This window comes from Ciconia boyciana, chromosome 1, assembly GCF_034638445.1.
Source record: "Ciconia boyciana chromosome 1, ASM3463844v1, whole genome shotgun sequence".
NCBI lineage: Eukaryota > Metazoa > Chordata > Aves > Ciconiiformes > Ciconiidae > Ciconia > Ciconia boyciana.
The window spans coordinates 93,620,985-93,648,889 of record NC_132934.1 but is presented as its reverse complement, the minus strand read 5'-3'; the positions used below and the strand labels follow the sequence as shown (position 1 = coordinate 93,648,889).

The 27,905-nt window shown below is 42.5% G+C and overlaps 1 protein-coding gene across 1 annotated transcript; it reads right to left on the bottom strand.

Moving 5' to 3' along the window:
• Positions 1-776: 776 nt before the first annotated feature.
• CCDC80 (coiled-coil domain containing 80) lies at positions 777-24,971 on the bottom strand. The gene is made up of 8 exons (XM_072882595.1): positions 24,331-24,971; positions 22,050-23,956; positions 17,935-18,091; positions 12,847-12,983; positions 12,074-12,222; positions 8,735-8,838; positions 6,980-7,060; positions 777-3,599 (listed from the first exon to the last, which is right to left on the bottom strand). Exons 2-8 carry the CDS (start codon positions 23,943-23,945, stop codon positions 3,253-3,255), a joined length of 2,871 nt encoding a protein of 956 aa, XP_072738696.1. The 5' UTR covers positions 23,946-23,956; positions 24,331-24,971; the 3' UTR covers positions 777-3,252.
• Positions 24,972-27,905: the final 2,934 nt, after the last annotated feature.

Here is a 27,905-nt window from a genome sequence, read left to right as displayed (position 1 = left end):
ATTTTTCTCCTCAGATGACAATAGGGAAATTTATGAGGACATTTTTGGAGAGCAGTATTAGTTTGGCACATAGTCTTTAATGAATAAATTGAGCAGAGAGCTCTTCCTAAGCTGTGATTTAGAGCCCAGATTCCCAAATGTTTGAACTTAATTGCTGCTGAGGATGTTATGTTCCTCCCTCCAGGTTTGAGGAAATAGGTCACAAAACCTCCCAGGAAGAAAGATGTGTTCATGTTTCTCTTGTTTATAACAAGCCAATTAAAGCAATATCTATTTTGTTTAATTTCAGCTACTTTGTGAATGTAGCAACTGAGCCATGGTGCTTGAAAGGCAGCCTATGGATGAAAACAGCCATCTTGAAGCTGAATCAAATCCCATAAATATGTATAAGAAAGAAGTTTTTCTTTATCATGTGGAATATTCCCACTATGGGCTATAGTAATAGGACCCGAATCTCAAGAAGTCTGTCCTCAGAGTGATGCTGCAGGGACAGATCCAGTGCTTTGGATTTGATTTGTGTTTCGCAAAATGAAGTCTTAATTTGGAGTATTGTAGCTCCCGAATGCTTATAGTCTTCAAGATAACTATATGTTGTTGTTGAAAGGATTTTTTGGCTTGTGTTCTTTCAGGCCTTGCTTTATTTTTCCATAGGGAGAGGTGGGTTGCAAAATCAGGGTTTTAAATCATTGCTAAAAGTTTCTGGTAATTTTGAGCCAGTTTGTAAGCAAGCCAGGAATTGGCACCAGAATATAGAATAATACTGAGTCATCCTCAAATTCTATGAATATTTTAATGTGTAGTTTTGGTTAAGAGCCCATTCCAACCTCCCTTATAAGTGGACAGCTTGTTTGGAGTTGTCTCTTTTAATGCAACTCCCACAGAATGCCTAGGCTGGGTTTGGTACTTGCACAACTTAACTTTGAATTCTGGAGGGGGGTGGGGAGAGGCAAAAAAAAAAAAGGAAATTTGGATCAGGTGTTGCACTCTCTTCTGTAAGTTAACTGTCTCCTCTTCCTGCTCAGCACAGGACATTTAGTTTCTATGATTTGTAATGTGAGTTAAAAGGGCTTTTATTTAAAGACTTTACATGAAAAACAAGATTACAGAAAAGTTAAAATGAACACCTGAAAGAAAACACCCCAGAGGTGTTTCTCTTTTTGTCTACAGGAGGTGGCTGTTAGACATCTGGTATGCTTTCCTCTGCTTTTGTTTTGGGCAAAGAAAGTTAGGCAGCTGACCTTAATACACTGATGCAATAAGCACTTGTTTTCTAAAACCAAGCTATGGGACCTCCCATTTTCTTCTAGAAACCTTTCAGTTCTGTGATTCTTTCTTATAGCTCCTCTGGTTTTTTTAATTTCTCTGTCCACTGCTTTCAGCTGGGGAAGTGCTATAGTTAATGAGAGCTTGGAAGCTCTCTGCAGGGAGCAGTCTTCTCAAAATGGTTCTGTCAAATGCCTACCTTCCCCCACTTAGCTCCAGCCACCTGAGAGAGGTAAGTCTGGAGCTGTACCCTGTGCTCACTAGGACTTGTGGTATGGAAGGCAGCCTGCCCCAGAGGGTGACCAGGTTTGTAAAGCTAAGGACGAACCGGCCAGGCCCTGTGACCTCTCCCCATCTGTCTGCCTTTCTGACATTCAGAAGGGCAAGCAAGATCTGACCTTTTGTGATGAAGTTTCTGAACAAAGCATCTGGTTTTGAGTGAATTTGTTGCTTTACCCAGTTATGTTTTCGTCTGGGCCAAAAAAAAAAAAAGTATCAGGAAAATGCTAAAATTCAAACTGGGGGGCATGCTCTGGCCAGCTTAGAGCTGTAGCTTCTCCCTGTTCCTGTGCTACTGCTGTGATGGCAAAACCTAGTGAGAGTGCCCTGTTGCATGTATCCATACATGGCATGTACACCCATGTCACAGATTATAAAAAGAAACGTGACTCATCAGGCATGCCTTCGACATTAGAAGTGACCACTGTGCCACTGTGAAGGCTTGCATGATACCTTCACTTCAAGATATTCCCGACTCTTTCTGCTGGGTCTTTAATGTTTAGAAATCTAACCCAAATGGTGTTGAAAGCATGGCTATGCATGCGGTTCGTGCCACTGATTTCAGTAGGGGTAGGGTGGTGCAACAGGTCCAATGCCCAAAGATACCAATGAGAAGGCAGAAGAAAACCATTTCAGAAAGTGTGGCAGAAATAGAGCTGGTTTAGTAGCAGATCAAATTATTGCCAAATAGTTTTATGAACATTTAGTCTAGATTTTTTTTTCCATGGGGGAGGGTGTGAGAAGAAGAGGTAGAAGGAAATTTGAAATTTAGAGCAATAGTTTAATTAAAAACATTATTATAGAGAGCTAGTTACAACTCATTTAAAAATATACATGAATAAGATTTTTTCCTTTTTTTCTGATGAAAATAATGCTTTTCAGTTTTCTGTATTTCAGACAATGCTAACTGTGGTTGGTATTTCCACTTAGCTCTCATTAACTTGGATTTAACTGTCAGGTGGGCAGGACCTAAGAGAACAGGGACCCCAATTAAAAGAATAAATGGCCATGCGGCAAGCTTTGTAATTAAGAACTTTACATTGTATTGTATTGGAACAAATCCTGCCATAGCCATAAACTCTTATTTTCATTTATAAAGTTAGCTAATTACAATGTTAATGCACTGTAGAAGGTATGCTGTCTTTTTAGACAAGGTACTTCAAAAGGATTTTATTATTACTGTTGTTATTACTAAAGAGCTTGCCTTATGCTTCTTTTTAAATTTTCCTTTTTTGGGAAAGTCCTGAAGTGTGATTCTTTGCTTGTCTTCATGACTGCAATGCAATCTCACTTTCCAATAAATATACTTATTTTTTTCTCCTTAGAAAAAAATACTAAAAAGAGCATTGCAATATTTGTTGGACCATTCGTGTCCTGCCCTACAGTAGTGTCCATGGACTGGGGCTGTGGGACCTTTTTGTTTGGTTTTAATACAAACAGCACCTGCTGATGCCCTTTGTTTATAAAGGTTTAAAAATATAAAGGAGTCTTTATTGTTTAAAGCTTCAATACTACTGGTTTGAATTGCTTCACTTGTAAAGGCTTCTGCATTTTTGAGAAGGCACATCGCCAAAGTCCCTTGATTGAACAGTGGAAGAACGAGGCATGGATATCTAGGTGGCCTGGGAAGACTTTCTGCAACTAGCCACCTATTGCTTGGATAGCTATTAGAAGACAGACACGGGGCAGTTGGAGGCTAAGTTGCTCTTTTCAGTATGGATATCCATGGTGGTAACTTCCGTGGTGACGGTAGTCATCTTGGTAACCTTCCTGGTATCCCTGGTGATAGCTATGGTAACCATACCCACCATACTCATCATCTGGGCACTGCATGCCGAGCGATTGCTGGATTGTCATTTCCTGTCGCCGAAGCTGCATGGAATCAATCAGGTCATACACAATCGCCATAGACCACATTGGAGAAGGATACCAGGATTTGACGTTTCCATCTTTCCCAACTAGAAGCATGGAGAAATATTCTGGGCTAATTTGGAAATAATTTCGAATGTCTTTCACCAAATTAGCTGGGATATCTTCTCGGTCTACAGTAGAGCTTCCTAGAAAGTGATCACATAAAAGCAGCATTGATATTTTGTTTAGGCAATGATGATAGTTGGTAGGTAAGCGAGTTAGCAATGTGAGATAGGATACAGCCCAATAGTTGGCAATGTAAGATTCTTGTCATTTACAAGTTCAGGATTTCCTGGTTCTCAAAGGAAACTGCTCCACTGTGAACTAAAGATGTATCTTTAACAGTTTTGTTAGGTTTAGTAAACTTGTCTTCAACCTCTAAGCTGAAGCTACTAGAAGTGTGGCACACCTTTTTCTCACCCAACACATGCACTTCTTTGGCTTCTATGCAGCTTGGGTCACTGGTTCACATAATGCAGAAGGCATATGTGAAAAGCAGTCACAGTGAAAGAAATCACTGGAATTGAAGTGTGATAGTGTGAAGAATTGCAGGATGAATTTGCTCGGTCATTAATAGCAGTGTACAGCCTCGCTCTTGAACTGTCATGATATGTGAGATATGGGATGTGGTAGATGTCATGTCCACTTTAAAATACATGTTCTAGTGGAAATCTGGTGAACTCCAGGCTTGTAAGTGTGAAGTCTGTGCTGGTTAAATGAGTAGAAAGTATAAGACAACTAGGATCAGTGGACACCTATATATACACACATAGCCATACATAGTTGGCTTGGCAACAGGACTCTTACAAAGTGGCATCCTGCCTTACAAATTTTGTTGAGGTTCTCTGAAGGAGGTCAGCAAGCAGGTGGCTAAGGGTGGTCTGGCTGGTACAGGCTATGTGGATTTCCAGAAGGCTTCAAAAGGAACTTTAATAGCTTGGATGAAAGGCAGAAACAAGGTGGGAGCAAATGATCAGTTCCTAGAGTGGAGGGAGGTCACCAGTGAAGTCCCATGGTTCACCATGAAGTCCCCATGTGCTGGGACTGATGCTGTTCAATGTATTTGTAAATGACGCACATAAGGTATGAGCATGGAGGTGAGGAATTGTACTGAGGATATGGAGATACTCAGAGTTGTAAGAGCAGGGGATGATTGTGAAGGATTGCAGAAGACCCTTGTAAGGCTGTGTGACTGGTCAATAAAATGGTGGAAGAAATGCTATTCAAATTGAAGTAAAACGATGCACATGGTGAACATTTTGCTAACTCCACATAAGAAAGCATCTGACCATTACCACTTGGCAATGAGATCTTAGGGCTATGAAAGAGAGTTTCGTGAAAGGCTAGTTCAGTGCTCACTAATGATCAAAAGCCAAAACAGATGTTATAAACTGTGAGGAAAATAATAAAAAACAAAACAGAGTATTATTATGCCACTATGGAAACCTATTGTTTGTGTGCATCTTGAATACTGCATGCAATTCTGGTTCTCTCACCTCAGAAAAATATGGTAGAACTGGGAAAAAAAGTCAGAAAGGCAACAAGGTTGATCATAGGTTTGGAAGAAACTCTGTATGAGAAATGACCAAATAAGTAAGGACTGCAGTCTGTAAAATAAATGGGTTGGGGGAGGTTTACAGGATTATGAATGTTACTGCAGGGATGGATAGGGATTAAATGTTTACATTTAATCTTTTGTCTCCCTTTAATACTTTTGTCCCCACACAACAGATAAGGGGTATCAAACAAAGCTATAGGGGCAATGTTCAGGATAAATAAAAGGTTCCTTGGAGCTCTGTAGAGGCTCTCACAGGAGGACACATGCTAGAAGTTAACGTGAATTCAAAGGGAGATTAGACAAGTAAATTGAAAAGAGATCTGTTGATCTTAACAAATAGGAACTATAACCAAGGTCATGAAGTCCAATGAAAAGTAAGTGGAGGCTGCAAGAGTGTGATGGAAGAAGTATGACATCAGCTTCCTCTGTTGATATTCTTTCTTAGGCACGGACTTATGTCTATATGCGGTAGAAGGACTAAGATGATTTCACGTACAGAGCTGTAGGAACGGCAATGGGATAAACAATCTCCTTCCTGTCTTTGTCCCTCCACTGATGGAGGCAGTCGTTGGGGATTAGCTAGTAGAGGAACCTGTAGCATTTGAAATGTACCCTGACAGTGAGATCTCCGAAGAATAGCTACCTGAAGTAGCTTGCTGGGATGAAAGTGGAATACTTAAAGGGGGCTTATAAGAAAGATGGAGAAAGACTTTTGTCGTGGTTTAGCCTCAGTCAGCAACCAAGTACCACGCAGCTGCTTGCTCACCCTCCCCCCCGGTGGGATGGGGGAGAGAATCAGAAGAGCAAAAGAAAGAAAACTTGTGGGCTGAGATAAGAACAGTTTGATAATTGAAATAAAATAAAATAATAATAAATTGTAATTAAAAGGAAAGCAAGGAGAGAGAGAGGAACAAAATCCAGGAAAAAAACAAGTGATGCAACCTCTCACCACCCGCCGACCGATGCCCAGCCCGTTCCCAAGCAGTGGTTGCTGTCCCCCGGCCAACTCCCCCCAGTTTATATACTGAGCATGACATTGTATGGTATGGAATAGCCCTTTGGCCAGTTGGGGTCAGCTGTCCTGGCTGTGCCCTCTCACAGCTTCTTGTCCACCTGGCAGAGCATGGGAAGCTGAAGAGTCCTTGACTTTGTGTAAGCACTGCTTAGCAACAACTAAAACATCAGGGTGTTATCAACATTATTCTAATTCTAAATACAAAACACAGCACTATACCAGCTACTAGGGAGAAAATTAACTCTATCCCAGCTGAAACCAAGACAACTTTTTACTAGGGCCCATAGAGAATGGACAAAGGGTAATGGTTTTAAACCGGAAGATGGTAGATTTAGATTGGATATAAGGAAGAGGTTTTTTAGGATGAGGGTGGTGAGACACTGGAGCAGGTTGCACAGAGAAGTTGTGGATGCCCTGTCACTGGAAGTGTTCAAGGTCAGGTTGGATGGGGCTTTGAGCAACCTGATCTAGTGAAGGATGTCCCTGCCCATGGCAGAGGGGTTGGACTAGACGACCTTTAAAAGGTCCTTTCCAGCTCAAACCATTCTATGAAGATGAATGAGGGACCCATATAAGAGAAGCTGCTGGGTCTATGTTCTATTAGCCCTGAAAACTCTTGAGTATGTAAAAGGCACAGGCATCCCTTTGTCTTTGACAGCAAGGCAGACAGAGGAGTGTACTTAGGACTGTATGTTTAGGTGGGAGATAAAATGTGAGATGACTTCCAGTCGACATTTGGGCTTTTCTGTCCTGAAGAAGCTATATAATGTTTAGCACAGGAACACCAAGAAAATTTATGGTTTGCTTTTGTGTCTTGTTTCTTAAAAGAAACAAAACAAAAGAGAAAAACACAGTCATACTCATCCCTCTAAAGCAATTACAGCAAAGAAACACTCAGCACTATGTAATGCCCTTCATGGGAAGTACTGAAGAAACTGGAAACAGTCACTTACCATTAATTGGGTACAACTCTAAGACACCACCAATATCTTCTCCAAGTCCTAGCAATTTGAGGATAGTTATATGGCGCAGACCTGTGGAGGAAATTAAGGAGGTTTGGGGTCAGAGCAGTTCTTTCTGCTCATTCTCGGGCTGATTTAAGTTTAATCAGCCAGGTCTGTGCATGCTAAATTAGGGGCCAGTCTCAACAGCCCTCTAGAAAGAAGAGTTACTGATTTCTCTGGAGTGTCTGCCAGTCACATCGCCTGTCCCAAACATGGCAATAAACTAGTGCGTTGAATAAATGTGATATCAGTTGCATAAAAGCTGTTGCTAGTGTCCCAAGAACAACTGCATTTGGTGTGGTTCTGTAGCATAGGGATACGAGCATCAAGCACAGCAGTAAATTACAGAGGCCATTCACCAAATTCAGAATGTCTGTGCACTGTTTTGTTCACTAATAAAGCTCTTACTTGTCATACACACAGCAACAAAGTATTTAGAAGCAATACAACCTATCAGAGTTAAACTCCAAATGACTGTAGGGTATGGCTTAGGACAGAATGGCATGCACTCGTTTCATTTGTTCTGGGTAGACTGTTGCCTCTGCTTGGAAGAAAGACCTTAGGGGCTGTAGAAACTGTTCGTGTAACATGAGTCTGTACGATCTACAAAATCTTTGATGTAACTGTTTTTACAACTTGGAAGTAAGATACCTGGAAACATGCCACTTAGCTAAAACACCCATTGAGGACAAATGCTTTAGGAACTCACTGGATCTCCTTCAAGCTGTCCCTAACAAAGAGTGGGGAGAATTACCTGTTCTGATTACATCCCATTCTTCAGAAAGCATTTTACAGTGGTCTGTGTCACAGTTTACTTTGGTAGTTACCAAACAAGATGATGCTGATGCTCGGAATGAAAGCCAGGTGATTATGAATAAACAGACAGTGTAGCAATGTCTGTTTATTGTCTGTTGGTAGCAATGTCTGCACACTGTCTGCACACAGACAGTGTGCAGATCTCCAGGCATAGTTGAAATGTATTGAAACAGTGGCTTTTGAATGGGACCTGTTTCATTCTGTTGTAGGAGTCAAGTCTAGGCCCTGCATTGTACTTGCATTGCTAGGAACCTAAGTTAAAGAGTAAGTCTCTCAGGGCTTCATAATGGAAAGACAGAAGAGTGTTTCTGGGTCTTGCTCTTAATTGCCTCCTAGAGGAACCCATCTCTCTCCACTGACTATGTAGTTGGATCTTAAGTACCTAGCTAGGGGGCTGGGACGGTCTTTATTGGGTTAAAGCAGCTTCCATTAATATTTTTACAGGTTTTGGCAATGAAGCAGGAAGGAAAAGAAAAAAACCTGATGTCTATGCATCTCCCCAATACCTGGCCCAGTTCTGAGCTGGGTATAAGAGGATTTGCCCTTCCCAAAGCATTGTACTTATGTCATTAATTTGTGCAGTGAGAAAAAGAAAATACTATTGATCTCCTGAAGTGCAAGCCCGAAGAGAAGCTTCGGAGTGCAAACCTTTTCTGCCTCACACAAATGATTTCAGGGAACACTTTGTTTAGCTGTCTTAGCTGTCAGGGTGTGCTGTCCTACCTGCTTAGTACAATATTTTCCATTTGTATTTGGAGTAGCTACGGCAAACTTCTCAGTTGTCAGACTCCTCAGACTGTCTAGGTTCAGACTGGAGCAAAGGAATCCATCACATCACCAGGAAGGATGTGGTTTTAGGGAGCAAGAGTATAATTTCTTTTGACTCACCAAAATTGCAGGCTTGTCCACTAAGAGCAGCAAGCTGCTGGGAATAAGCCCAGTCCTCATCACTGGGAGCAGAGATCACCACCAGCCGCCTTCTCCATCGGAACCTGGGAAGAGAAGAGTGCGACAGGGCACGGTTGTGACATGTGACTTGAGTCCTCTCAGCATTTTTGTTCTTTGTAGGCTATGTCATACCTCTCACAACTTCTAAGTAACAGCTGGATGGGAGATCTTCCCAGTTCTGTTCATCACTGGGAGAGGAGAAAGCCTGTTTTGAATTTTACAACTCCAAAGCTCTGAAAGAAACATCTGCAGTTTTGCTGCTTTGCCAAACAAACACTGCAAAGCTTATGACCTTTGCTCAAAGCCCCCTTCAGTAGTTATAACAATGCTGAGAAGTGTATATTCAAGGGAAAGAAAGATTCCTGTAGAATCCCTCACTAGACATTTAGCTTTTACGTCATTCACCGCTGCTGGAACTGCACAGTTATTTTGCAGTCCAAGGGCTGTCTGAGAATTAGGGTGTATCTTCATTTCAGACATAACTCATACTTCTGTGTAAATACTCACTGACCTCTTTTTCTTCTATACCACACTTGCTCAAAATACCTTCAACATGGCTTTAAATCTGAGCTTGTTTGTATGTCTGTGGCTGTGTGAGCCTGTGGCTATATAAGGCATGCATGGGGCAATAAGATAAATCTTTGATTTTTCTTTAATGAGGGATGCCCTATCTAACCGAACTTTTGCACAAGGAGCACCTTCTGTTGTCCTCTCAAAGAAAGGCAATGCCATAAGGCAACTTGAAACCTTTAAAAATTCTAACTATAGGGGTGTTCAATACTCTCCAAACAACGCCTTTTTTGAATAAAGGTACTTCTCCATTAAACCTAAATAAATCAGATTTAAAGGAATTTGCAAAGCTGCAGGGATATTTTTATAGCAGGAAATGATCTTTTAAATGGATGCAGATGTTACTCTGTTATAATAATAGCCTGCCTTTCTGCAGCACCATGTGAAGATCTCAAAATAAAGGCTAATGCGATGGGCTGATTCTGTTCCACTTGACAGAAGCAGAAAATATGGTGGGAGTTGCTCAAAGTCACAGAATAAGTTGCTGAAAGAACAGGGGATGATGATGTCTTTGTCTTGTTGACTGACTGATACTGTGTGTATTTTTAGAATTAAAAAAGTAAATCCTTGAAAAGCAAAGCTCCCCAATTTTAATCTTGCCCAGGAGGAACAGCAAAGATACATGGGTGTGTGTATACAGGTATGTGAACAGAAATGAGAAGCATTAAGAATCACAGATGTGACATGAAGAAAAGGGGGAAAATTTCATGCTGTTATTCTGAAAATGGGGAAAAAATAATTTTTGTGATATTTTGTACAGCAAAAGCACCTGGCTACCTATAAACAATGACCGTGAATGTAAATATTGGATCATATTTTGTCTAGGGCATAAATCAGGATGGAATCTTATCTGTGAGCTGCTTTAAGATACTCTAATTCCTTTCTGTTTTTCTGAGTATCTCCTTTGGAGATTGACAGAGCCAAAAAGGGTTGAAAGCCACTCAAGCTGTTTATCCCCCTGCCCCAGGCAATCCCTATACCTGGTGTGCTTGTCTGGGGCTACATCTTAGCAAGAAATTAATTCAGTTGGTCCTTCACAGCTGTTAGTTCACCATCACTAATGTACAGATTTATGCCTTATTTCTGACATCAGAAGCCACAGGTCAATACTCCTGTCCTGACAAATCTGCCAGACCCTTCCCTGTGTGCATCCTTTCTTCCTCTTCTACCTATTCTGCATCCCGTTCTTGTGTGTGAGCCCAGAGAGCAGCACAGCCAGTGTCTTGGTGTTACAGGGGGACTCCCCCCCACAAACTCGAGGATCTTCTCCTGATACATGTGGCTTTTAAGCATTACTCAAGCCAGTTCTGGCTCTCATGGTCTCCTTTCACATCAGCCAGGCTTGTTAAGAACAATATTTGCATTACTATAACTGACCAATAAGCAACATCAGGAAGATGATGCCAGGACTCTTGTTCAGCTGGGAAGATAATCTTGGACAAAGCTGGAAGGAATCTTGCTGGGAATCTGACCAGTTAACATGGCTAGTGAAGTCCACCTGATATTTAAAGCCTGATGCTTGTTTCACAGACAACAAATGCATTCTGTGCAGCGGCAGTTCTGTTTATAGATGCAACATTCTGCATTTTTCCTGCCTGTTTTTCTAATGTGTGTTTATTACTAGGGCTGTTTGCAAGCAACGAAGGATGTGGGGCCTGTCACTTTCCAGCATACAAGCTGGCTCTTGTGTTGGTCAGCTGTTTCCAAACTGTGGTTCGTCTTGGTGGTCTTGAGGATGAATCACTGAGACCTAAACTGGAGGTGGTGAGGTGGGTGGGGTGGATCTTGTTAAAGGTTCTCTTTCTGTTGAAGTGGCCATTGAATTTTAAAATGTTTATGAACCAACAAGCTACTCATTTACCTGTTGCTCCTTTCCTCCTCAAGTCATAATCCATCATGCCGCCTCAGTTATTTTTATAGCCATCTGGCATTAGCAGTGGATGGATTCTGATAGTAGGTGAGGAGGATGCAGTAGTAACAGGTAAAGCCTAGAGAGATGGGGTAGCCCTAATTTCATGTAAATTATCCTGTAACAGGGAGGGCTATAGCTGCACAGCTCTTCTGTGGATCTGAATTCCCACAGTTCAGACATATTTATTGCCTGGAATTTAGGTCTCGCAGGTAGAGCAGTAACACGGCATATAGAGATTGCATAAACAAAACTGTCTTTCTGCAGAAGGTCTCGCAAACATTTTGCAAGAGACATCTGCAAGACCTTTAATAATATGCATGACTAATACTGGCAAAGACCAACTTATCTCAAGCAGGATAAGAAGGAAGTTACAGAGAATTAATTACTGATTTGAGCTACATGGAACGGATTAGAATGGGATTAATAAGATTGTGATGGTTGATGACTGAAACACATAAACACTGTGCTTCATACATTCAAAACACTGAGCTAACATCTGTGAATTAATCCTTATTTGCTCTTCTAATGCAAATCAGTGTTATTATTGTCATGATGGGGTACTGAGGTACAGAAAGTTAGTGTCCAAAGAATGTGCAGTCAGTCAAGAAACACAACATGCATCCTGACTTCCAGTGCTCTGTACAAGACTGCATGCAGCTATGGCTACATCTCTGTATTTGCTGAACACTGTAAATACTGAGAAACCTATATTAAAAAAGTCACAGAAATAATTGGGTATTTTTCCAACAAGACAATAATTATCAGAACTAACAGTAGATAAGAACAGGAGGTAATACCTGGATAAGAAGCTCTCAAGGGATTGCTTCTTATCTTCTTTGCAGACAATGCCCTCTTTTTTCTGTCTTTCCATGTCTTTAATTCGTGACTGGAAGGTGTCAATCAAATCAAACACGGACTTCATTGCTATGGGTACTTCATAGTATTGCTGTTAAGAAAAAAGAACAGATGGATAAAAGGATGCACATATTAGCAGTCTTTCTGCATGTATCACAGCACTGTAGGATATATAGAGATTCAAGTATTCCTATTTACACATGGGTAGCAAGGCCTAAACCAGATTAGAAACCATGGAAATTATTATTGGTTTTGCAGTCAGACTGCTCTTTGGAAGTGGCATGTTTTCAGTATTTGCCTAATGTGATAAGGCCAGGCCATTGCAGGCAACAAATTGTCACTATATTCTTTTGTAAAGCCATTCAACTAGAGCATTGTCCATATGCAATGTGCTGTCATCCTGTCGAGTGGCCAAACTGTGTGGTTCAGAATGCCAGGTACTACATTAAAACCCCTGCCTGTTCCTATGGTGTCAGCTCACCATCCCAGCAGAAAACCACAATTCCCGAAATCCCCTAACTTCAGAAAACGAAGGTAGCTACCTAATTCATGAAAATTTATCTTACTGTCCTTTTTCTTGTCCTCCAGCAATGACCAAGTCCTGCATCAGTCTCTTATGCGCCTCACATGCAAGCCTGTAGTGTAATTTCCTAAAATTTCTCAACTTTTTCATATTTTTTCAATGCCTTTTCTTTCAAAGAGTCAAATCCCTCACCTTAACCTTCATGTCAGTGTCCGTCAGCACCATGAAGAAGTCATTGTAGGTCATCCCATACTCTTTCCTCAACTCACTGATGAGCTGCTGGTCCACAAGATCTTCATCCTCTATCACTTTCATGGGCTTTTCATTATCTTAATGTGAGACAAAGGAGAAATAAAAATAGCCATGGAATCACACAGCACTCTGCCTTTAATTTCACTTTGAAAGAAAGGGGGAAATTCATTTCCCAGAATCCCTCTTCCTGCTGCATAGGCAAGATATTAAAAAACATCAGTATAGCACTACGGCTTTTAACTGTCCGGTTTTCAATCCCAGTATTTTTTGAAAATCAGTCTATCCTAGGGCACGTGCTGTTCAGTGTTCAACATTTCTACTGGCTTTTGAAAAATCGTGCTTGCCTGCTCTTTCCTGGAAAGATCTTTTAGATTTTTTTCAATATGCTTATGTATGTATATGCATGTACTAATCATTTCACCAGCTCCTGAAATGCAGGCACTTCTGGAATAGAAAATAGAAACTGTTCAACAGTTTAGGACAGGAGCTGGAAAGCACCATATCCAAATGAAACAGCATAGAGAATTTGGGTCAGTAAAATATAGCTAGAACAGCTTGAGGTTGGCGAGGACACTAGAGTTAACCTTTTCAGTCTTAAAAAATTACATGGGAAGTTTAGTGACTACAAGAAACCAGAAACTGTTTAAAGTGTCTTGAATACTGCAGTCCTAGCTGTTCAGCTCTCTCTACATACCCTGCTGTGGCACTCCGTCTTCATCTGCTTGCTGATGTTCATTTCCCATTCTAGTAGCCTGACGGGAAAAAACTTAATTTTGAGAATGATTTGTACCTACTCACTGCTCTAACCTAAGAAAACATTCAGAAACACTTGAGCAGAAAAAGACCTCTGAAGACAGAGATTTGAAGCATGTACAAGACAAGCCTGTGGAGGCACTGAGGTTCCTTGCTTCCCCTGGAACCAGGGTGTATTAGGGCCAAGTCCTGAAAGCCTCCGTGTCATCAGCTCAGCCTCAGCTGTAGCATCCAGCACAGTGCTATACAACTGTGACAATGCTGGAACAGCCCTCCCCATGCAACTGAGGGCCTGGAAAGCTAAAGACAGGCTAAATCACACACAAAGTGAAATGTCACCTGGGCACCTATGAGCTCTCTGCAAGCATTACTTGCTTATGCCCTATGACACCACTATGAATATAGATGTTCATATCCTCAACATAGAAATCCCAGCCATGGCTTAAGTGACCTGCCTGAAGTCAAACAGAGATGCGACAGCTGATCAAGAGCTAGAACCCAGAGATACAACTTTCCAGCCCCCTGCTCCACAGGGGGACTTGAGCACACAGGAACAGAAAAGATTTGATTCATTATACAATAAGGCTTTTTAAATAATTTTCTAAACATCCATAGCCTTTAACGAGCATACTGATCTGATTCAAATTTTGCAGTAGGTCCAATCTGTGTAATAGACTGAACAAAACTTCTGAATTAAAACTTTGGGAAAATGTCTGAATCAGAACCTGACCTTTAGGTTTCACACCTTGGACCCGCTTCTTATAGAAAAAAATCCAAACCAGCAAAGGTTAAAATCTGGTTATACTAATCAAGCTATAGACATAATTTATATGGTTTTACATGGCTATATGTACCTCAGTTGGAAGTTTTGTAAAGAATTATAGGCAATGTTATAAATTCCCCATTGGATGGGTTGCTGGATGTGCTAATTGGTTATTCACTTTGTAAAACATATGTAAATCATGCACCAATGCTTCATAAATGAGATTTACGTGTTACTAATGGCCATTAAGCATGACCATTAAAACATAGACCAAAAATTCATACTTAGGCCTGCAAACAATTCACTACAGAAGCAAATACTATCTCATTGGCCTATATGGAGGTAGAATAATGCAGAAGATGTTAGTGTGAAATGTGGTGGAAAATAGCTGTATGGTGCAGTACCTCAGACCAACTGACCCATGGCACTCTTCTGCTTTAAAGACTGTAGATATCAACATGAAGATAGTGCTTTAGAGTTTCATTGTTAGGAGATTTTCTTTCAAAACTTCGATGTAAAGAAGAAAACTAAATGACAGGAGTGATACAGAAAATTGTTTCAGGGGAAAAAACCAATGCCACAAGGGCTGGCCTGCCTTTCAAACTTGGAAGTGATTTCTAGGGAGAAAACAAAGAAGTTAATCTAATCGCCTCTTTCCAATTCACTACTTGTCCCTGACCTCCACCGCATAAAGGACATCTGGGATCAGCATGAAGAACAGCAGCAGGCGAGACTGTCTGCTGCTACCTGCAAAGTCCTCTCTCTCTCTGCTTTTTCTAGAAAGGTCACTGAAAGAGTGTGGATACTTTTCTCCATACATCTTTAGCAGCTAGACAGGCTGGGAAGACGAGTTACTCTTTACAAATAATTCAAATGAGGTTGCAAAGAAGTTCAGCAGTTTGTTGTAGCAGTACAGTGGCCTAGTAGATTAGATATTGGCTTTGATTGTAAGGTAGGTAGCCTGGGGCTGGCGTTTAGTTGACTAAAGCCCTGTTCCCATGAGTTGGGGAAAAGGGACCACATGGCTTACTCAAGGTGAAGAGAAGACCTCTGCAATGACACTCAGCTTTTGTGTCATTCCAGTGGGAAACTGGGAAATGCTCTTTGGTTTCAGTATGAGCTGATCTTGGCCAAACACTGTTAATGAGCTCCTTTCATTCACTACTTCTAAATGTGTTTGAAATTTCAAGTGAAAAGTCTTTTCTGTGGACTTTTCTGATGTTGTAATTTGTGTCTCAGTCCCAAGATGCAGCACTGCAAGTAGACCTCATCACGCTGGGTGCTAAGGCTTCTCACTACAGCATAAATACTGTGAACAAAATGTTTCTTAGGAGCTTTTGCTGCCTCTGGTGCTGACAGAGAGCGAGCCATGAAGAGGCCATGCAAGCAGGAAGGGTAGAGGAGAAGGGGAGGTAGAAGAGAAGGACGTCTGTATTATTTAAACTTTTAAAAAAGCTCAGGATTTGGTGTTGGGCAAAAATGTAAGGTGAACTTCATGTAAGGTTTAACTTACACCCTTCTAAGTCTCCTGCTTTTCTTCAACAAGTTAATTCCTCCTGTGAGAATTCAGCTGTTACATACACTTGTGTGGTTTGGGGAAAGTTTGGGTGTAGGTTAAGTTTGGAACAGGCTGAAAGAGTATGGTCTATGTCAGAGTGAATATCTGTTTATTAGCCAGACTGGAGCTAAATATAATCCTAAACAGTCCACTGACAGGCAGATGGGTCTAGGTACACAAAAAGTGACCTTGAGTAACCTTGACCTGATGTGGAAAATCCTGTACTGCTCCAGATTTGTCAAGGAGGTGCACAAATGGACAGTCTGGCAGGATTTGTGACTTGCTGTCATTCAGGGACACAAGGCTCCTGGTCCCCCGCTAGGTCCTCTCTCTCTGAGAGTAGTAGAGGCATGACTGGAAGCCAGACATAAATCTGTGATCTTCTGGCCTGTTGTATGCCAGACCTGAAACACCCTGGAGCTGGTGTGGTCCTGAGCTTTCTGTTCCATCACGCATCTCTTCCCAAGGTCTGGTAAAACCAGATGAACTTCCAGAGGAAAGATGCGGTGGACTTATAAGCAAAACTAGCAGCTTTTATACTATTTCTTTGCCTCCGTCCAGCGAAGCATTCACAGTGGTGTTAATCTTTAGATGCAGACAGCAATGAGATTGTTTACATGATTCAAGAGACACCTAAGCTTAAGTGCTTTGCTGGACTGGGACCTGAAGTCTTTGTCCAGACCCTACTGTTATGAAAGGAAAGGTTCTCACTGGCTCTAGCGGGTGCTTCCCCAGGACCTGAATACTGACACCAGTTGTTTCAAAGCTGCCTAAGGAGATGGATGCCCAGTGTCACCCGTCTATATGGGAACTCTGTATGTAAAGACAGTAGTACTAAATATGGCTGAATGAGCTACTTTTCAAGACCTTCATAGTCTTATTTATAGTGCCTCCAAAACCTCCGGCTTCAGTGAGATGAACCTTTTTACAATAGCCAGCAATAAGCAGTCACGCTGATGGGTATCTTGCTTTATGGGTAAAGAGAGGCGATAGGACTTCAAATAGTAAACCTTTTAATATCAGGTATGCTGGTGCAAATTTGTAAGGTTGTCCATACCTAGAGGCCATGGTTGAAATCTTCTAAATTAATATCTGTCTACCAGTACAGAGGGAAAAATGTGCCTGGACCTCCCCTTACTGTGGAGGAGAATACTCGCTTTGTGAACATATCAAAATCAGCTCTTAAGCCTAGCAAAACTGATCCTGGGAAGGAAAGGAACTTGCAGCAAGGGGTCTAACCAGCACACTTCTTCTCTGTCCTGGGTTTAGCCAGTGTGTGCCCCTGAAAAGTGAAGCTTTTTCCATGACCTTGTGAGGAGTGCAAAGGCATGAGAAAGTGTTATATGGCAGAGCAGGGAGATAATGATGTTGAACTTCAAAATAGGATTAACTTGGGCCAAGTTTTGAATATAATCTCAAACAGTTCCCTTCAGCATTTCCTGTCCCCAATCTCCTCTCCTTCATGACAACAGACAGTTTCTTTAAGCAGTGTTTAAATCGTGCTAGCCAGTATTTCACCACCCATGGCTGATGTCCTGCAAAAACCAAGGGCAGGGGGACATTGTATTAGAGCAGCTGTTCGGTTAGACAGTGAGGTTGGTATTCATGATATTGGTAGAGCTGAGCCTAATTTCCTCTTTCTGTTCCATGCCCTCATCACATTTTTCTGCCTTTTCACTGTTTCACTGTTTTACTGGCTTTAAGAATTCCCACAAAGAAAGCTGAAGGTGCTCAAGTTACAGCACTTGAAGCCTAAACATGGAAAATACCAGAGACGCTTATGTAAATACAAAAGGGGTGTAGTTGGCATGGAAGGAGGAGGAATGGGTTCGAAAGTGCAACTGGACCACAACAAATGATCTTGCTTAGATCTTGACCCAAGCTGGGGACATTTCTCCCTTTGCTGTCTGTATTGTGCCCACGAGATGGAAAGAAATTATCAAAAAAAAAGGACCTAGCTGGAAGTGGTCAATTTTCATGCTGCTGTTGTTCATGATGCCAAAAATTGTAATGACTGAGATCTTCCTCGTTGCCATCTTGCAGAAGCTTTCCAGATATTCGTCTCGCTGCTGTACATACATGGTGTTGTCCGCCTTGGGGGTCGTGATCAGCTGGTGGGTGGCAGAGACAAAAGAGCTTGTTTAGTATAAGGAATGAACCAGATGAGTATTTTACTAAAGGAGAACTAGTCACTGTCTGCAAACTGGGCTTTCTTTTCCATAGAGCTGTTGACAGCCCTGTAGCCTTGTTTTATTTATTTGTGGTTTGTGTGTGCCTTTAGGCCCAGGCCTGACCAAAAGGTGTTCAACCAGCCACAGGAAAACCTTAGGAAGCATGGCCAGCTGGTGGCACCAGCTCCTCCGCTGCCTCTCCACAGTGCTGATAGAAGAAATGGCACTGGATTTTACAGAAAACCATGTACTCTCCTATTATCCCTTGCTCTGCCAGTCCTGCCAGGTCTCCCTCACAGCCTTCAGTGGTGCCATGAATCTAGGATTCCCCCTACCCACTCACAGTGGGAGCACTGGGAACATGGCAGCCGCTCTGGCCTCATCCCATGGTCCAGGCAGGGCTCCGGGTGGCTGTTTTGACTGTCAAGGGGTGAGTACAACTGGGGCTACATTAATACTTATGTAACTGATGGCCATCTAAGAAGACCTTGAAGACTTGCTAAGGCCACTGTGACCTCATCTGAAAATTGCTGATTTAGCTTTTTTTTGTTCTAAGCCACTTTGATGTCTTATGGGACTTACATTTGCTGAGAAGGCATGGCTATGGGGGAAGAGCAAGAGGAGGAACAATTACGACAACTAAAGTATAAAAATCTCTACAGTTTATAGTACTTATTTCAAACCCTCCTAACAACTGCAAAGATTTAACTTTTAAAAAATTTAAAGCACACAACTTAGATCCTTCATCAGTGACTGAGATGCAAATATTCCAGGGAAGGTGTGTGTGTAACAACATGCAGTGGTCCTGTGCAGCAGTTTCCAGCAGAAGGTGGAGAGGAATCTCGCAGCTCTAGCAATGTAATCATTCTACCTGGCAACAGTGAACTGCAATCAAGCACCTGCCACCGATCCCACAAACACAAAGGGAGTTGGAATCTGGATTCAAATTTTATGGTTTAAGGTCATAAATAATCACCAGAATCCTTCAATTGCAAACTTATGCTTTAGTCTGTAACAGGTGCAATCATCTTCTAGCTTCCTTCTTAAGTTTGTGGGGCCTGGAGGCTAATTTTTATGATATACTCCTTATAAATCCAGTTCATCAATGTACTGAAACATAAGAGGCATATCTGGGCTTATAAGATCTGACCCTCATTTATGCAAAGGCCCCCTGGCATGACTACAGCATTAGGACATGAAGGTGAATGAGAGTCAGAGACAAAGAGGATTTGATTTCTGGGCCATGACATGTAACATGCTTTTAAATTGCATAGAAATGCTTCAAATGAAAAAAGGATCATGAAGAGGATTTGAGGACTGAGATCAAAACCAGACCATTGGTTTGTATTGTCCCCCTAGTTTCAGAGGCTGTAAGCAGGAACGCACAGTCAAGTCTGAATTTGCTCTGCTTCATCAAACCTTGTAGAACAAAGCAGGGAACATTTAAAAGGCAAAGCAAACTTCACATCAAAGCTTTGTGCTAGGATTGTTATAACCCAGGCAGTATATAGACTATATCTATCTGCATTTGCATACACGTGTGTATGTGCATATATGTGCATGCGGGTATAAATGGAGTGTTATATTATGAACTGTCAGTCTGCATTTCATCACCACAGCGAAATAAACAGAAGAGCCAAACTCACTGAGCCAAGACTTCTCAACATTAGTAAGACTGTAATAAAAGCCCTACTATAGAGAGGTGGGGCTGCAGGACTCAAAACCCATACATTTTTTCAGTTTCTGCAGCTGGGTCCTATATTTGTCATTAAATGAACTTAACCCAAAATAGCCTTCAAAATTCTGGATGTTTGAAATTCACACTGAAATTTGCAATCTGAAATCCTTAATGATGTGTAGGACTTAAAAACCCACGTCTCTCTCAAAAGACTTTTGGGAGAGGACTGAAACAATGTTCTTGGGAGCCGGTCTGTTAAAGTGGCTGAAAGACAAAAGCATAGCAAAGCAATGGCGAATAACTCAGGTAGAGCCACTACCACCTACTAGAGCCAGCAGTGTGGGCAAGTTCTCTAGAGGAGGAGTTTGAAGACTCATGAATGGCCGAGTTAATCCAGCTGGAAGGACTGACACTAAGGGAGCTGAAGAGTTTGATAGGAAGGGATGCAAATAGGTATGTGTGTGGATTCAAAGAAGCTTGAGAAGTTCTTTGTTTTCTCCATGTGCCATGTGTGGCAAAGAGATAGCAGAGTTCAGCCACTGCTTTTACTAATGACCAAATCAAAGCTATTCTCCAAGAAACTTCAGAGCAAGCAGGCTGAGGACGGTATTAGATACTGGAAAAGTGAAGTGCAGCGTGGCATAATCATTTGTCTTCAGTGACTTTTGGCCTGACAGCCTGAGATTGTGCAACTCTTTTCTTGGAGATCCAGCTGAGAGGTGGCCTAGTATCAGAAGGTTCAAATTTCAGACCAGCCTTTAAGTTGCCAGGACTGTTTTGGTGTAATGAATTAGCAGCCTGACATCTGTGAGCTCTGCTTTTGGCTCTTTTGTTGAATTCGTTTTTGTTTGTCCTGATGCTGCACATATTTTGGAAGCCACAACATTGAGGTATATGACCAAGTTTCAAACATCCCAAACTTCTGTGCAGTTTCTCTCTCTGAGCTTTTGATTTGGTTAACTATTAGTCAACAAGTAACTAATAGGCATTATTTGCAAAATTCAATCAAGTTCCAAATTTTCAACTATATGGCTCTTCTCCATTTCCATCGTGTTGGGGAATGCAAGTCTGCTAGCTCTGCACAGCCCCTACAGCTGGAAGAACAGGGAGGGGGAGAAGAAAGCTGGCTTCTGCTCAGGTCTGTGAATCATCGGCAGAACGATTAATTAAATTCCAATGGTTGAAATCTTAGTTTGGCATCTTAGCTATTTGTATTGGAGTATGGGGCATGAAAGTCAAAGCTATGTTTGTGACACTGACTATTGGACAATAACTGTGAAACAGGCCAGCTTGCAGTGGAATAACTGCAAGAAACCAGCTCCCACAATAATATTTTTACAGAACTGTTTTTCAAAGTGTACCTTTCAGGGTATGTGCCATCTGCCAGGAAAAACATTTGTACTACAGCTAAAACTGTTTCCTGTCCCAGGTGAAGTGTTTTTTTAGATAAGTAGTTGGAAAAACATACAACACTATTAAACCCTGGGACAAGTAACTCCAGACCGTGCTGAGTTTCTCAGACTTGAAAACTTACCATAGTGTTATAGTTTAATAAAAACAGCAGGGGAAAAAAACAAAACAAAATAAAGTTTGCACGGGATCTCTGAAGATGTCTAGGAGATTTGAATGCCAAATTCCCGTCAGAAAGAATAGCAAATGTAACAATCCTACCCCAGGGCATCTGATCATAGGCCTTTGTGCGTACCCTCAGTCAGACATGCACCAGTGCTGCCAAGCCACCTGGCTTGCTTCCAGTTTTAGGACACCAGCACCAATATAAAACAGGTGTGCCAGCTGGCAGGACATGCTGAGCATCAAAATGTGGTAACATTGGCAAGTACCCCAAAGCGATGAAGGGATGTAATCTGCACTGGAACTTCATTTTATCGATCATAACTATACAGATCCTGACACCTACATATCAACTGGAAACCAAATAATCTGATGGCTGTATGGTGGCTCATGGAAGCGACTGGGAAGAGGTTTTAGCCTCATTCCTTGCTGACTGATGTTCATACTGCATGTAAGATTTCCAACATGAGCCTGTGAAACCTTCCGTGTTGGAAATGATCGTTTGGGTCTAGAAATTTTACCTCTTGAACAAAAGCACCAAAAAAGAATAATACAAAACCACCATAAACTTTCTGTTCTGCATATTCCTACTGGGAGGGAGATATGACTTCATTTATGTAATAAGATTCAGATGAACGAGTTACTTACAATGAGTCGCCTTTTGCCTTCAAAATATTCCAGGAGGTCAGTCACTGATTTTCTGGGAGGCTGTAGGAAAGGCTTCTTGTTGGGCTTAGGGAAATCCTCATTCTCAGTCCTGCTCCCCTTCTTGTTCTTCTTGCTACGGTCTTTGTCCTGCTTGCTCTTTTTCTCAGCTTTGTCCTTCTTGGACTGCTTCTCGCTCTTCTGCAGCTTGTCAGGTCTGTCCTTCTTCTTCTTCTTCTCAAGCTTATCCATTCGCTCATGCTTCTTTGATTCTTTTCCTTTCTTTGGGGGAATATTTCCTGCTGCAATCTCTTCCTCTAAATGGGAACTAACAGGCTTGCTTGGGTCATATTTATCTTCATATTCATTGCTCAGTATCTTTTCTTGGGCCTTCTTTTTTGGTGGTTTAATCTTAGTTGGTTTGTGTTGCCCTGGTGTGATATTCAGGTCCCTATGGTTATAGTCCTTCCTATCTGTTCGGTTATCTTTAAATCTACCCACATTTGCCTTTGTATAGTGCACTGAGGAAGCTGTTGGGACCTCTGTGAAACTGTCATAGCGGGCAGCTTTGCTTGGTTTCCGTGTGGCCGCCAAGTGTTTCTCTGGGTGGCCGCGCTGCCGGTCCCTGCGGTTTGGCTTCCACGCAGGAGAGTAGAAATCCTCAGAGGCTGTGACTCGTGGCGTGGTGGCATCGGGGGCTACTGGCAGCCTGTGGTACTCTGTGGTGGAGTGCGACTTTGTGGTCCAGGTCCTCTGCGTGGTGGGGAGGGGTGTAGTTGTTGTCGTAGACCGGCTTGCTGTTGTCACTGCGCGGGTGGTGGCACGGGTGGTTGTGGTGGTGGGAGGGAGGGTAGTGGTCCTTACGGTAGGCAGAGGAGTGGACACCGTGGTTGTCATTGGTTTCCTCACTGTTTTGGTCCTTGTTGGCTGATTATTGCTCCTCCTTGGCTCCTCCTTCCTTGCTGACACCTGGACATGCCCGCCACCAGGGGTAGGCTGGGTGCTGCCCCCATTATTGCCTTCCTCAACCACTTGTCCCTCCACCCCAGCTGCTTTGCAAGTCTGCATGAAGCCCTTCTGCCTCATCTTCTCGATTTTTCTGATGGGGCTCTGATCAATAACTTCATACATGGCCTCTAGCCTGACTGGATAAGGATACCTTTCCTCCACCTGCAGAGTCTTCTTCAACAGCACCATGCCAAATTTCCCCTTCTCCAGTTTCAGGAAGCTCATGAGCTTAGGTATGAGGGCAGGATCTAGTGGCTGCTCCAGGATTTTTCCTTCGTTGGTTATCCTTCTGACTTTTCCCCCTTCTTCCCCTTCTTCATGGAACAACACAATCTGCTGGATGTGCCTCTCAGCCAGTTCGCAGTAAACATCGTTTTTCAGCAGGCTCATCATGAGCCGGTAGTAGCCCTCAGAAGCATGGGGGGCAGAAATGACCCACACCCGATTTTTCCCAGCAAAGCTGGCCAGGACATTGGGGGAACTTGACCCCGAAGGGAAACGCACCACTCGTGACTGTGAGGCAGAGGATATCCCTTCGTCCTTAATCATCTCGGACTTGGAGTATTTGGCGGCAGCTGTGAGTCTCTGTACCCGTCTTGTTCTGGCCCCCATGCCCCCGGCCTGGGAACGCGCTTCCCCTTGCAGGAGGTTGGCAGGTGCCTTTGGAGGTGCTGAAGAATCCCTCTTGGTGACGGGGTGTTGGGGATTCGGGCTCAGATTCCTCAGGGATGCTCCAGACCTTCTCAGGAGGCTGCTTGGAGCCCTGTAAGCCAGGGGCACTTTCCTAACTCCATGGCTCCCTCTCTCTGCTAGCCTCCTTGTCTTCTCAGAGCCGCACACTAGCCACGCTGCCCACAGCAGGGCTAAGCTGAGAGCTGGCCTCCAGTTCATTGTGCAATCCGCTTGCAGGGAGGAGGAGAAAGAGAAAAAGTTAGATGTTAACAGTATGATGATATCTTGCGCAAGTGATAAAAAAAGCAGAGCACGGGCTGGCTAGTTTTTGTGATTTAAACGTGCTGGTTACACCTCAGTCCTGCCCTAGTGGCTTTGTACAGTTTACAGTTATTTTTGGAAAAGCACAAAATGGATCATTTTATGCAAAAATGAGATCATCCATCTGTAACATGACTCTGTCTATCCAAAAGGACACTGTGATCTGCATCCTTCTCTCTCTGTCTCTCTCTCTCTCACGCTCTCACATACACACATGCAAACATGCCCAGAGAAAGGGTCCCGTACGTTGAGCAGAAAGCCAAGAATTTGACTTGAGACTTACACTCTCAGGGAAGTTCCCCTTCCAGCAGCGAGGTTTCACGTCTTTTTCCTTTAAAAGGAGACCAATGCCATACAGCTTTGCTGCTGCCCAGTGATTTATGTTTATGCAGCCCAACAGGTCCCAGAGCCTGTCCGTCTCCCCGTGTATCTTTTAACTTTCTTCTTCACCTTCTTGACAAGCGGGATGAGGTTAACGGAAATTTCCTTTGGGATCTCTGCTTCTCCATTTACCTGCAGGTCTGGCTTTTTGCTCTACCCGTTACCCACACAGGCAGGGATTTCATTTAAGAAAAGGGAAATCCCAGCTGCTCTGAGTCTCTCTCTTTTAAACTTCCCAAGCCTTCTTCCCACTTCTTGCTTCCTCAGTCCCGTTTAGCTCCTTTGTTTCCAGAGAGGAAAGCACCAGCATTAATATATTTTCCAGGCTGAAGAAAAACACAGGAATGTGATGCTGAGAAAAAAAGGATGCTTCTCTTTCCCCTTTCTCCACACTTCGACAAAAGCAAATTGTGAAAGACTCGTCTTTTCTTCTCTTTCCCTTCTCGGCTGGCCGCCGTCCCAGAAATGTCAGGGTAACCCCAGCCCTGCTCCGAACCAGCCTCAGACAACGGTGGCCACTGGAAATGGGGGAAACTTCACTCAGGATTTAACAGCTCAGCAGAACCCGCCTCCTCCCCACTCCGACACACGGAGGGAGGAGGAGGAGGAAGGCTCTGGGGGCTGAAACACTGCACAGCATCACAGCACTTCAGAGAGGGTGACTCCAGCCTTAACTCTTTCCTTCACGCGTCCCAGCGCCCTGGCGCTCCCCAACCTCGGCTTTCTCTTTCCTCCCATTAAACAGACACCGTCTGGATAAAAAAATAGTCCTGTGAGAAGTGCGTTTCCCCATTGGTGTCAATAACAGCTCTGGTGTAAGAGTTATTGGTTTTTAACCCCATTATTTCTGCCTCCCGTTCCCCTTTTCCTTGTTTGTTTGCTTTCTGGGAGTTCTCCAGTGAAATCCAATTTCTCTTCACTTTCCAACCAATTTCTCTTTCAGGTCCTCATATATGTTGGTATAGTCTTCCCTGCAAACATCATATGGGCACGGCTGTTTGTTAATTCGTAGTTTTTAAAGAGATCAGCATGTTTACTTTATTATTGTACTAAAATTAGAGCCGCATGTATTTCCTATGAATGTGCACTAGCGGTAGGAAAAAAAAAAGAGAGAAAAGGTGCAAAAATACCTAAAGAGACATGGGTAAAGACAGGGTCATGTCCTTTGCTCTCCCTTCATGGTGTAAATGACACCATTCTATTGAGCTGACGTAAACTGGCACAGCTACCCTGCCAGCACCTGGTCTGTAGCTGATTCACGCTGGCTTCAGTATGTCATGCACCTCCAGTGTAAAACACCACTTAATTGTAGTTGATGGGTAACACCAAAAAACATCCACGACCTTAATACTACTTTTACTGCTTTCCAAGATTTCACTTATTTACAGAGATGCTGTTACATTTCTGTGATAACATACTGGATTCGACCTCAGTTGTCTTGGGGGGGGGGGAAGGTGTACCTCCTACTTCTCTTGAAATTAATGTTTCAAGGATAAAAAACTTTATTTTCTTTCTCTCTTTCCTTATTTGCTTCATTTTCACTTCAAGTTGTCCAGCGCACTGGTAAACGTTAGTAGTGGTTTTGCTAATAATGTGTCCACAGTTTGCATTCTGTGGCCAGTGGTTTGCCCTGGAGGTAGGGCAGGATGCTGAATGCCTGTGCTCACATTAATGTGAGTGCAAAAATGCACAGCCCCTCCCAGAATATCACATCCTACACCAGCTGGGAAGTAAGAGGATTGTACCTCTCACAAGGACCACAAAACTGGAGCTCTGCGGAGCAAGGCTAGGTAACGTTTTCCACTTAAATTAGTGGCAGGTCTGCTGGTTTATTAATCTTGACAAGGAAAAAAAAAGTCTAAACATTACACTTTTCAAGGTGTCCTTTTAAAGAAAATATAATTCAAAATGATGTTTTCATTTAAATGTTTCCTCCAGTTTTATCACAGAGATTAAAAAAAGAAGTGATTCTACAAAGCTGAAGCCAAGTATTTAATTTGGGGTAAATTAATTTTTAAAAAACCCCTAAATTACCTCAATTTTCTTGTTGTTGGTGATAGTTTGAAACCACACAGAAGCAAAACATCATTTATCTGCATAGGTCTAATGAAGCCAAGAAAAACACTCTCAGTACATGACAACAAAGGAAAGAAACAGATTTCCTTATTATCTCTGCTGTCTATTCTATCCAATTATAGATACACTAAGGAATTTCTGTGAGGACTTTGCTTTGCTGTCCCAACCTGATTAAAAAAGTAGCATGCTACAGAATCTGTCTTAAGTAAGTGTATCAAAGGGTGGCACATTAGTGAAGATGATAGATTGTAAGGCAGCTGTAGGGAGAGACTAGCACACAACAAGACATGGAGCCACAGGGCTTATTTCCAAGGCTGATGCTTCTTAGTATCTTTATCTGAGGTGAGGAATAAACTTGAAATGACTGCTGGAAATATTTGGCATTGGAATTGCTTAGAAAGTAAGTAATTTATACAGGCCAACATGGGACTTCTGGTAAAGTGAACATATATTTTAAAGGGCCAATGCAAGGTCATACAGCAAGAAGCAAAATAATGCGCGAAACATGCATAAGATAAAGAACAATATCCTAGAAGGCAGGTATTCTGTAAGGGACTTAAAAGTCACAGTACAGAAGCTAGTGGAAATAAGCTTTTGGTGTGATATTGCGGCAAGGAGAAAGTCGGCCAGCACGTCAATGAGAAGTTAGGAAGCTGTATGTAGTAGCAATAAGGTGGTTACTGCCATGCACATCAAGCTTTTCAAAAGGATTGCAAAGGGTTCAAAAAGTGACCTGATGTTTGGGTATGAGCCCATTGAAATGGTGGTGGGAAAATAACTATGTGGAAGGCACAGCCACACCTTGGTCATGACCTTCTCATGCATACACAGGAAAGAGACTTCTGAAAGTAAATCACTTTTTAATCCAGCAGAGGAAGGCAGAAGGGTATCCAATGATTAGGAATTAAATCCTGACAAATGCAGACTTGAAGTAATGGCAATTACTTGCAATTTTTTAATAATGATCTCAGTTAACCCCTGGGATAATTTCCCCAAGAATGTGGTGGTTTTCTGCTGCTTAGTCTTCAAATCAAGCCTCTAAGAGACCTTCTTGGCTGGACTGGAAGTCATGGCAAAAGGATGGAATGAGATCCCTATGGACACATCTATATGGGAAATTTGAGATCAAAATGGCACCCACCCCTGAAGAGTGCAGCTCTCTGGAGGCTTGTGGGAATGAATTCTCTAGGCCACCGAACTGACGTGAGCAATTTGAGAAAGGTGAAACGCCATGTACAAACCCCGTAGCCCTCAGGGTGGTTTTAATAAGGAACTGAAAGTTAATGCTATGTCCACAAAGGGAAAATATATATCTGTTTAAGGCTGACAGTACTGTGAGTCTTTCTATATTCTGCTTTAGGTATCAGACTTGAAAAAATATATATCAAGTGTGTCAAGTGG

Excerpts from the sequence above, each read along its gene's own strand:
- CCDC80 (XM_072882595.1), bottom strand. The coding sequence starts at position 23,945 with ATGAACTGGAGGCCAGCTCTCAGCTTAGCCCTGCTGTGGGCAGCGTGG. Across the intron at positions 12,223-12,846 it reads ACACTGACATGAAGGTTAAG|CAATACTATGAAGTACCCAT; the intron begins GTGAGGGATTTG and ends TTTTCTTAACAG. Across the intron at positions 3,600-6,979 it reads AGAGTTGTACCCAATTAATG|GAAGCTCTACTGTAGACCGA; the intron begins GTAAGTGACTGT and ends ATCACTTTCTAG.